The sequence below is a fragment of the Mesoplodon densirostris genome, chromosome 15, assembly GCF_025265405.1.
Source record: "Mesoplodon densirostris isolate mMesDen1 chromosome 15, mMesDen1 primary haplotype, whole genome shotgun sequence".
NCBI classification, from domain to species: domain Eukaryota; kingdom Metazoa; phylum Chordata; class Mammalia; order Artiodactyla; family Ziphiidae; genus Mesoplodon; species Mesoplodon densirostris.
In genome coordinates, this window is record NC_082675.1 from 20,497,871 (window position 1) to 20,508,503 (window position 10,633).

General features: G+C 43.3%; 1 protein-coding gene across 1 annotated transcript in view; it reads right to left on the reverse strand.

Moving 5' to 3' along the window:
* The window catches only part of TFIP11 (tuftelin interacting protein 11), a 30,143-nt gene extending 19,763 nt beyond the window's left edge, over positions 1–10,380 (reverse strand). Inside the window, exons 1-2 of the mRNA XM_060119592.1 lie at positions 10,297–10,380; positions 8,396–8,616 (exon numbers count right to left, since the gene is read on the reverse strand). Of these exons, the coding sequence (XP_059975575.1) occupies positions 8,396–8,607 (212 nt within the window). The 5' untranslated portion in view covers positions 8,608–8,616; positions 10,297–10,380. The remainder of the gene's footprint in view (positions 1–8,395; positions 8,617–10,296) is intronic.
* Positions 10,381–10,633: the final 253 nt, after the last annotated feature.

Sequence of the window (10,633 nt, forward strand, 5' to 3'; positions counted from 1 at the left end):
ACCTTACACCTAAAGCAACGAGAGAAAGAAGAACAAACAAAACCCAAAGTTAGCAGAAGGAAAGAAATCATAAAGATCAGAGCACAACTAAATTAAATAGAGACAAAGAAAACAACAGAAAAGATCCATGAAACTAAAAGCTGGTTGTTTGAAAAGATAAATAAAACTGAAAAACCTTTAGCCAGACTGTCAAGAAAAAAAAGGAGAGGGCTCCAATCAATAAAATTAGAAATGAAAAAGGAGAAGTTACAATGGACACCACATAAATACAAAGGATAAGAGACTATTACAAGCAACTATATGTCAATAAAATGGACAACCTAGAAGAAATGGACAACTTCTTAGAAAGGTACAATCTCCCAACACTGAACCAGGAATAGAAAATATGAACAGACCAATTGCAAGTACTGAAACTGAAACTGAATAAAAAAGTGCCAACAAACAAAAGCCATCCAGGACCAGATGGCTTCACAGGCAAACTCTCTCAAACATTTAGAGAAGAGTTAACATCTATCCTTCTGAAACTATTCCACAAACTTGCAGAGGAAGTTAACATTCCCAAACTCACTCTATGAGGCCACCATAACTCTGATATCAAAACCAAAGATATCACAAAAAAAAGAAAAAGAAAGAAAATTACAGGCTAGTTTCACTGATGAACACAGACGCAAAATCCTCTACAAAATACTAGGAAACCAAATCGAACAATACATCAAAAGGATCATACACTATGATCAAGGGGGACTCATCCCAGGGATGTAAGGATTCTTTAATATCTGCAAATCAATCAGTGTGAAACACATCAACAAACTGAAGAATAAAAACCATATGATAATCTCAATAGATGCAGAAAAAGCTTTTCACAAAATTCAACACCCATTTATGATTAAAAACAGGGGCTTCTCTGGTGGCGCAGTGGTTGAGAGTCCGCCTGCCGATGCAGGGGACACGGGTTCCTGCCCCGGTCCGGGAAGATCCCACATGCCGCGGACCAGCTGGGTTCGTGAGCCATGGCTGCTGAGCCTGCGCGTCTGGAGCCTGTGCTCCGCAACGGGAGAGGCCGCAACAGTGAGAGGCCTGCGTACCGCAAAAAAAAAAAAAAAAAAAGAACTCTCCAGAAAGTGGGCATAGAGGGAACATACCTCAACATAATAAAGGCCATATATGACAAACCTACAGCTAACATCATATTCAACGGTGAAAAGCTGAAAGCATTTCCTCTAAGATCAGGAACAAGACAAGGATGTCCACTCTTGCCACTTTTTTTTTTTTTTTTTTGCGGTACACGGGCCTCTCACTATTGTGGCCTCTCTCGTTGCGGAGCACAGGCTCCGGACATGCAGGCTCAGCGGCCATGGCTCACGGGCCCAGCCGCTCCGCGGCATGTAGGATCTTCCTGGACTGGGGCACGAACCCGTGTCCCCCGAATGGGCAGGCGGACTCTCAACTACTGCACTACCAGGGAAGCCTCACTCTTGCCACTTTTATTCAACATAGTTTGGAAGTCCTAGCCATGGCAATCAGAGAAAAAAAAGAAATAAAAGGAATACAAATTGGAAAAGAAGAAGTAAAACTGTCACTGTTTGCAGATGACATGACACCATACATAGAAAATCCTAGAAAACTACTAGAGCTCATCAATGAATCTGGTAAAGTTACAGGATACAAAAATTAATACACAGAAATCTGTTGCATTCCTGTACACTAACAAAAGATCAGAAAGAGAAATTAAAGAAACAAACCCATTTACCATCACCAAAAAGAATAAAATAGCTAGGAATAAACCTACCAAAAGACCTGTACTCCGAAAACTTTAAGATGCTGGTGAAAGAAACTGAAGATGACACACACAGATGGAAAGATATACCATGATCCTGCATTGGAAGAATCAGTATTGTCAAAATGAATATTCTACCCAAGGCAATCTACAGATTCAATGCAATCTCTATCAAATTACCAATGGCATTTTTCACAGAACTAGAACAAAAAATTTTTAAATTTGTACGGAGACACAAAAGACCCCAAATAGCCAAAGCAATCTTGAGAAAGAAAAATGGAGCTGGAGGAGTCAGGCTCCCTGACTTCAGACTATAGTACAAAGCTACAGCCATCAAGAGTATGGTACTGGCACAAAACCAGAAATACATATCAGTGGAACAGGATAGAAAGTCCAGAAATAAACCCACACACCTATGGTCAATTAATCTACAACAAAGGAGGCAAGACTCTACAATGGAAAAAAGACAGTCTCTTCAATAAATGGTGCTCGGAAAAGTGGACAGCTACATGTAAAAGAATGAAATTAGAACATTCTTTAACATCATACACAAAAATAAACTCAAAATGGATTAAAGGCCTAAATGTAAGACCTGATACTATAAAACTCTTAGAGGAAAACATAGGCACTGCTCTCTGACGTAAAACGCAGCAGTATCTTTTTCGATCTGTCTCCTTGAATAATGGAAATAAAAATAAAATAAATAAATGGGACCCAATTAAACTCAAAAGCTTTTGCACAGCAAAGGAAACCATAAACAAAACAAAAAGACAACCCACAGAATGGGAGAAAATATTTGCAAACAATGTGACCGACAAGAGATTAATCTCCAAAATCTACAAACAGTTCATGCAGCTCAATATCAAAAAAAAAAAAATCAAAAAATGGGCAGAAGACCTAAACAGACACTTCTCCAAGGAAGACATATACGTGGCCAAGAAGCAATTGAAAAGGTGCCCACCATCGCTAATTATTAGAGAAATGCAAATCAAAACTACAATGAGATATCACCTCACACCAATCAGAATGGCCATTAACAAAAAATCTACAAACAGTAAATACTGTAGAGGGTGTGGAGAAAAGGGAATCCTCCTACACTGTTGGTGGGAATGTAAATTGGTACAGCCACTTTGGAGAAGAGTATGGAGGTTCCTTAAAAAACTAAAGTAAAGCTGTCACTGTTTGCAGATGACATGATACTATACATAGAGAATCCTAAAGATGCTACCAGAAAACTACTAGAGCTAATCAATGAATTTGGTAAAGTAGCAGGATACAAAATTAATGCACAGAAATCTCTGGCATTCCTATAAACTAATGATGAAAAATCTGAAAGTGAAATCAAGAAAACACTCCCATTTACCATTGCAACAAAAAGAATAAAATATCTAGGAATAAACCTACCTAAGGAGACAAAAGACCTGTATGCAGAAAATTATAAGACACTGATGAAAGAAATTAAAGATGATACAAATAGATGGAGAGATGTACCATGTTCTTGGATTGGAAGAATCAACATTGTGAAAATGACTCTACTACCCAAAGCAATCTACAGATTCAATGCAACCCCTATCAAACTACCACTGGCATTTTTCACAGAACTAGAGCAAAAAATTTCACAATTTGTATGGAAACACAAAAGACCCCGAATAGCCAAAGCAATCTTGAGAACGAAAAACGGAGCTGGAGGAATCAGGCTCCCTGACTTCAGACTATACTACAAAGCTACAGTAATCAAGACAGTATGGTACTGGCACAAAAACAGAAAGATAGATCAATGGAACAGGATAGAAAGCCCAGAGTTAAACCCACGGACATATGGTCACCTTATCTTTGATAAAGGAGGCAGGAATGTACAGTGGAGAAAGGACAGTCTCTTCAATAAGTGGTGCTGGGAAAACTGGATAGGGACATGTAAAAGTATGAGATTAGATCATTCCCTAACACCATACACAAAAATAAGCTCAAAATGGATTAAAGACCTAAATGTAAGGCCAGACACTATCAAACTCTTAGAGGAAAACATAGGCAGAACACTCTATGACATAAATCACAGCAAGATTCTTTTTGACCCACCTCCTAGAGAAATGGAAATAAAGACAAAAATAAACACATGGGACCTAATGAAACTTAAAAGCTTTTGCACAGCAAAGGAAACCATAAACAAGACCAAAAGACAACCCTCAGAATGGGAGAAAATATTTGCAAATGAAGCAACTGACAAAGGATTAATCTCCAAAATTTATAAGCAGCTCATGCAGCTCAGTAACAAAAAAACAAACAACCCAATCCAAAAATGGGCAGAAGACCTAAATAGACATTTCTCCACAGAAGATATACAGACTGCCAACAAACACATGAAAGGATGCTCAACATCTTTACTCATTAGAGAAATGCAAATCAAAACTACAATGAGATATCATCTCACACCAGTCAGAATGGCCATCATCAAAAAATCTAGAAACAATAAATGCTGGAGAGGGTGTGGAAAAAAGGGAACACTCTTGCACTGCTGGTGGGAATGTGAATTGGTACAGCCGCTATGGAGAACGGTATGGAGGTTCCTTAAAAAACTACAAATAGAACTACCACATGACCCAGCAATCCCACTACTGGGCATATACCCTGAGAAAACCATAATTCAAAAAGAGACATGTACCAAAATGTTCATAGCAGCCCTATTTACAATAGCCCGGAGATGGAAACAACCTAAGTGTCCATCATCGGATGAATGGATAAAGAAGATGTGGCACATATATACAATGGAATATTACTCAGCCATAAAAAGAAATGAAATTGAGCTATTTGTAATGAGGTGGATGGACCAAGAGTCTGTCATACAGAGTGAAGTAAGTCAGAAAGAAAAAGACAAATACCGTATGCTAACACATATATGGAATTTAAGAAAAAAAATGTCATGAAGAACCTAGGGGTAAGACAGGAATAAAGACACAGACCTACTAGAGAATGGACTTGAGGATATGTGGAGGGGGAAGGGTAAGCTGTGACAAAGTGAGAGAGTGGCATGGACATATATACGCTACCAAACATAAAATAGATAGCTAGTGGGAAGCAGCCGCATAGCACAGGGAGATCAGCTTGGTGCTTTGTGACAACCTAGAGGGGTGGGAGGGAGGGAGACGCAAGAGGGAAGAGATATGGGAACACATTTATATGTATAACTGATTCACTTTGTTATAAAGCAGAAACTAGCACACCATTGTAAAGCAATTATACTCCAATAAAGATGTAAAAAAAAAAAAAACTAAAAATAGAGCCATCATATGATCCAGCAATCCCACTCCTGGGCATATATCTGGGGAAAACCGTAACTCAAAAAGATACATGTACCCCAATGTTCACTGCAGCACTAGTTACAATAGCCAAGACATGGAAGCAACCTAAATGTCCACTGACAGATGAATGCATAAAGATGTGGTACACAGTGTTCACTGCAGCTCTGTTTACAACAGCCAGGACATGGAAGCAACCTAAGTGTCCATCAACAGCTGAATGGATAAAGAAGACGTGGCACATATATACAGTGGAATATTACTCAGCCATAAAAAGAAATGAAACTGAGTTATTTGTAGTGAGGTGGGCGGACCCAGAGACTGTCATACAGAGTGAAGTCAGAAAGAGAAAAACAAATACCATATGCTAACACATATATATGGAATCTTAAAAAAAAAAAAAAAAACGCTCTGAAGAACCTAGGGGCAGGATAAAGATGCAGACATAGAGAAAGGACTTGTGGACGTGGGGAGAGGAAGGGTAAGCTGGGACAAAGTGAGAGAGTATCACTGACATATATACACTACCAAATGTAAAATAGATAGCTAGTGGGAAGCAGCCGCATAGCACAGGGAGATCAGCTCCGTGCTTTGTGACCACCTAGAGGGGTGGGAGGGAGACACAAGAGGAAGGAGATATGGGGATATATGTATACGTATAGCTGATTCACTTTGTTATAAAGCAGAAACTAACACACCATTGTAAAGTAATTATACTCCAATAAAGATGTTAAAAAAAAAAAGATGTGGTACCTATATACAATGGAATATTACTCAGCCATAAAAAATAATGAAATAATGCCATTTGCAGCAACATGGATGGACCTAGAGATTATCATACTAAGTGAACTAAGTCAGAGAAAGACAAATATCATATGATATCACTTATATGTGGAATCTAATTTAAAAAATGACACAAATGAACTTATTTCCAAAACAGAAACAGACACACAGATCTGGAAATCCAACTTATGGTTACCAAAGGGGAAACGTGGGGGGAAGGGATAAATTAGGAGATTGGGATTAACGCATACACACTACTGTATATAAAATAGATAACTAACAAGGAGCTACTATGTAGCACAGAGAACTCTACTCAATATTCTGTAATGACCTATATGGGAGAAGAATCTGAAAAAGCATTTGTTTCAGACACTATTTCAAGTAGAAAAATCAAACAAGAAAGACATTCTCATAAATCAAAATCATAAATAAATAAAATATATTGAGAGATTATATAAATGTAAAGTATATTAGCAATTATCTCAGTCAGATTCTTAGAAAGTCTCATGTCCATTAAATTTGTTTATGAAAACTAAAATACCTAAGAGGGACTTCCCTGGTGGTCCAGTGGCTAAGACTCCGCGCTCCCAATGCATGGGGCCCAGGTTGGATCCCTGGTCAGGGAACTAGATCCCACATGCTGCAACTAAGAGTTCACACACTGCAATAAAGATCCCACATGCCACAACTAAAATACCCCGCATGCCGCAACTAAAAAGATCCTGCATGCCGCAACTAAAAAGATCCTGCGTGCCGCAACTAAGACCTGGCGCAGCCAAATAAATAAATAAAAACTAATAAAATATTAAATAAATAAATAAATACCTAGGAAATTAACTCCGTGAGATGGAAAGTATTGATTTTAACCCTGAATGCCGCAAAAACAGTAGTTACAATAAATCATTAGCAACAGTTCCTTTTTGTATGAACTGGAGCTGATAGCTTTCTATTGAGTAGCTGAAGGGAGAGAAAAGATTCCAAAGAAAAGCCCCAGGAATACAGCAAAATAAGGCGATGCTTTACAAAATGACTAACCTAGTAAATAAACATCCCCATGACAGCAATAAAATTCAGAGAATTTTTTCCTAAGAGATGCAATATAAGAGCCCAACTCTAGAGTCAGACAGGCCCAGATTCTCACAGCTTAGCTGCATGGCTTTTGGCTGCTGTTTCTTAATCTGTAAAATGGGATGATAATAATGGTACCTTTCTCGGACTTCCCCGGTGGTGCAGTGGCTAAGAATCCACCTGCCAAATGCAGGGGACACAGGTTCAAGCCCTGGTCCGGGAAGATACCACATGCTGCGGAGCAACTAAGTCTGTGCACAACTACTGAGCCTGCGCTCTAGACCTCACGAACCACAACTACTGAGCCCATGTGCCACAACTACTGAAGCCCGCGGGCCTAAAGCCCGAGCTCTGCAACAAGAGAAGCCACCACAATGAGAAGCCCGCGCACCGCAACAAAGAGTAGCCCCCACTCGCTGCAACTAGAGAAAGCCCGCATGCAGCAACGATGACCCAATGCAGCCATAAATAAATAAATAAATAAATTCATTTAAATAAATAAATCAATAATGTAATGGTACCATTCTCATAAGGTCAATGAGACCGGGCCTGTGAAGAACCCAAAGATTTTGGCTGCTATTATTAGGATCTTGCAATTCTTGACCCCTGATCTATTCATCGTCCACTGTTCGATTTCTTGCCAGAAGAAAAAAGGTTGAACTGATCTCTGCTCTTTCTCCCCAGTTTCCTTTGTGAAAAATGTACAATATCAATGGGCCTCCAAGCCTCAGGTGGGGAGAGGGAGGCAAACCCACATCTACTACCCGCTCTGGTCAAGTGAGTTGCAGCCAACACACACACGACTTCACACCAAGGAGGCGGCTTTCAGCCTGAATCCTCATCCCTGTGCTGCCATCTTAGCCCAGGTCTCCCGCACCGCTGCCAGGACCACTGCCTGGGCCTCCTCACAGAGCCCGCTCTTCCACTGTGGCTCCCCGCCAACTTTGCACATGAGCAAAAGGGTCTTCTCCCCTTCTCCGCAGGTCATACGCTCTCTACACAAACCCACGGCCTCCTCTCAGTCTATATTCCCCATCTCTCCCCACTTCAGCCCACAAAACCTCTCGTATCCTCGTGGGTGCCCGGCTGCCCACCATCAAGGGCCTTTGCTTACTTGTGCCTCCCCTACCGGCCAATCTTCCCTGACCTCCCAGAAGAGGTCATACTCCCTAAAATGTGTTCCCCCTCAGGTCCTGAATCAGTTACACCCTTCCATTGTGTGAGCCTGTCTCCATCCACTAGAGTCTGGGCTCCTGGAAGGCAAGGACTGGGTCGACAGCACAAGGCTTAATATACATAACTGCTCACTTAACACCAACTGATGATCAACCAGTCAGAGAGCAGCGCTCTAACCTAAGCGGAACTGGGCTCCCGAGCGGATGCCGCAGCTAAGGGACTCAGTGAGGCTGGGAGGGAAATTTACTTGGCGGGGTAGCTCCCCGACCCCTAGGGAAGCAGCCCGTGCCAGCCATACCGTTTGCCTCCAAAGCTGGGCCTCTCTTCATCCGAGTCTCGCTCTGCCCACACTCCGTAGGTGGCCTCTTCCTTGGTCTGCCAGTGGCGCTGCCGGTTGGGGTTGAATTCATTCTGGAGATCCCAGTCGGTGATCTCAAAGTTCTCCCGCTCGTCCTCGTCATCCATGTGGCCTTGGCCTTCCCCGTCCCGGTACAAGTGGGACAATGACATGCCCTGTCACTAACGGAAGGGATAAAAAAAGGTATAGTGTGTGACAAGTCCTGGGAGCAGCAGCAGGCTTCCCTGTGAGTTCCTACTCCTTGCTGCCTTCAGAACTTCCTGCAGACTAAAATTCACTAACATCGTTACAATTCAATAAGGCAGACACTAAAAACATATTGTAGAAAGCAACAGGTACTAAAACAGGTGGAACAAAAGACCAGTCCCAACAGTCCATGTGATTCTTAAGCATGTATTTCCTTGTCAATGTCGTAAAACATCACACACACTCACATATACACAAACCACATAAAAACAACTAAGGAAGTATGTTGTTCTATGTATTATTGCCTCAGAAATGAGGTGGACGTCTTCCTGGACCCCAGAGATTTTATTAGTCTCTTCTATTGTCGAGTAAAGAGTTTCATCTGGACCTCTGACAGTCGCAGCACAGTGAGTTTTTTTCGAAGACGCTTTCTGAAACACATTATTTGATGAAAGCCTCATCAAATGAGCCTTAGTTTTCTTCACAAAACATGAACCTCTTCTGAGGCGCCAGAAGGCAGAAGTAATTAGGAACATGACCTTAACAGTACACAGCTGTGAAGTGGAATACAGACATCATCTCAGGGTAGCTGGGTGATGAGATTCAGCTGTCTCTTAAGTGGATTGACTGCAGTACCAACCTTAGAGCATGCTTGTAAGGCAGATTCAACGACATGGTGCCTTAAAATCACTTAGCTCACAATAAGTGCTCAAGAAAGAGCTTGTTATGGTAATCCCATGATTAGGTTCATAGCCCTTCCTATTATTGGATTCGGGAATGAGCCGAGCAAAGTGACTGTGAAACCAGCTGCTAAAAATCACAGCCCGAGTTCAAATCTCCACTCTACCAGGTACTCAGTGTATGAGTATTAAATGCAGGTGAAGTGCCACGCATGAGCCACCACACAGCAATACATTCAATATATGACAGCACTGTGACTCGCCTCTAGCAGTTGCTGCAAACAGCCTTCAGGGACGGGGGCTGGCTACTTCCCCAGGCGGTGTTAAACTCTGGTCAGCTCTGTTTGAAAGTTTTCCCTGCTTACTCTACTCACTGGCGCACTGGTTGGGTGCTGCCGGTCCCAGCCTCATCCAGGAGCGCAAAAGAGGGAAACATTCTCAGAGGAGGCGGGGAGTCCCAGATACGTGGGGGTCACTAGCACGGCTGCCTCCTTGGGCACAGAGCATGGGGATAACCACATAGTTGTCACGAGTTACAGAGCCCCCGGGGGGGTGCTAAGCACTTGCTGGACGCTTGAGGCCGATAATCTCATGTAGGCATCAAGACACTTCTACGAGGAAGGTGCTACTAGCGTCCTCAAGCTTCAGATTAAGTAAAATGAGACTAAGTTAAATAATTTGCCCTAGGTTCCACGGCTGGCGGGGCTCGAAACCAGATGGGCCTGAAGCCAGGGCTCGGGTGTCTCCCTGCCATGCTGTCCAGGCCCCGCGGCGGAGACTCGGTGCCTAACTCGGCCCAGGCCCCGACCGCCCGGTGACGCCGAGTGGCCCGCCCCTCTCCCCGCCTCGGTAGAGCCGTCTGCGAAAGGGAAGCGCAACTGGCGAGGCCGAGGCCCACCTCCCCTGAACCGGAGCCCCCACTCCCACTGGCACCGAATCCCCCGAGCCCCCTGCCCACTCCCGGGCCCCACTCACCTCTCTCCTGCTCAGCGTACCAAACACAACTGCCCGCTCCGGTATAGAAGCGCGCCGCTTGGGGCCGGAACCCGGATGTGCCGGGACAGGCGCGCCGGAAATGACATTTCTCGACAGCGGAAATGTCGTAACGGTTGCCATGGCAGCAAGGGAACGCTAGGGCGGCTTTGGATCTAGAGTGGCTGAGCTACTAGGGAGGGTTTTCAGGGCCTGGAATGGCGGAGGGCTGATTCCCCTGTTGCGCCCGCTTCGTGGCGACGCCCAGCCTGTGACGACGGGTGTGGACGTCGTCGAGCCACCCTAGCCTAGGGAGACTCCTTTGCCAGCCTGAGATTCT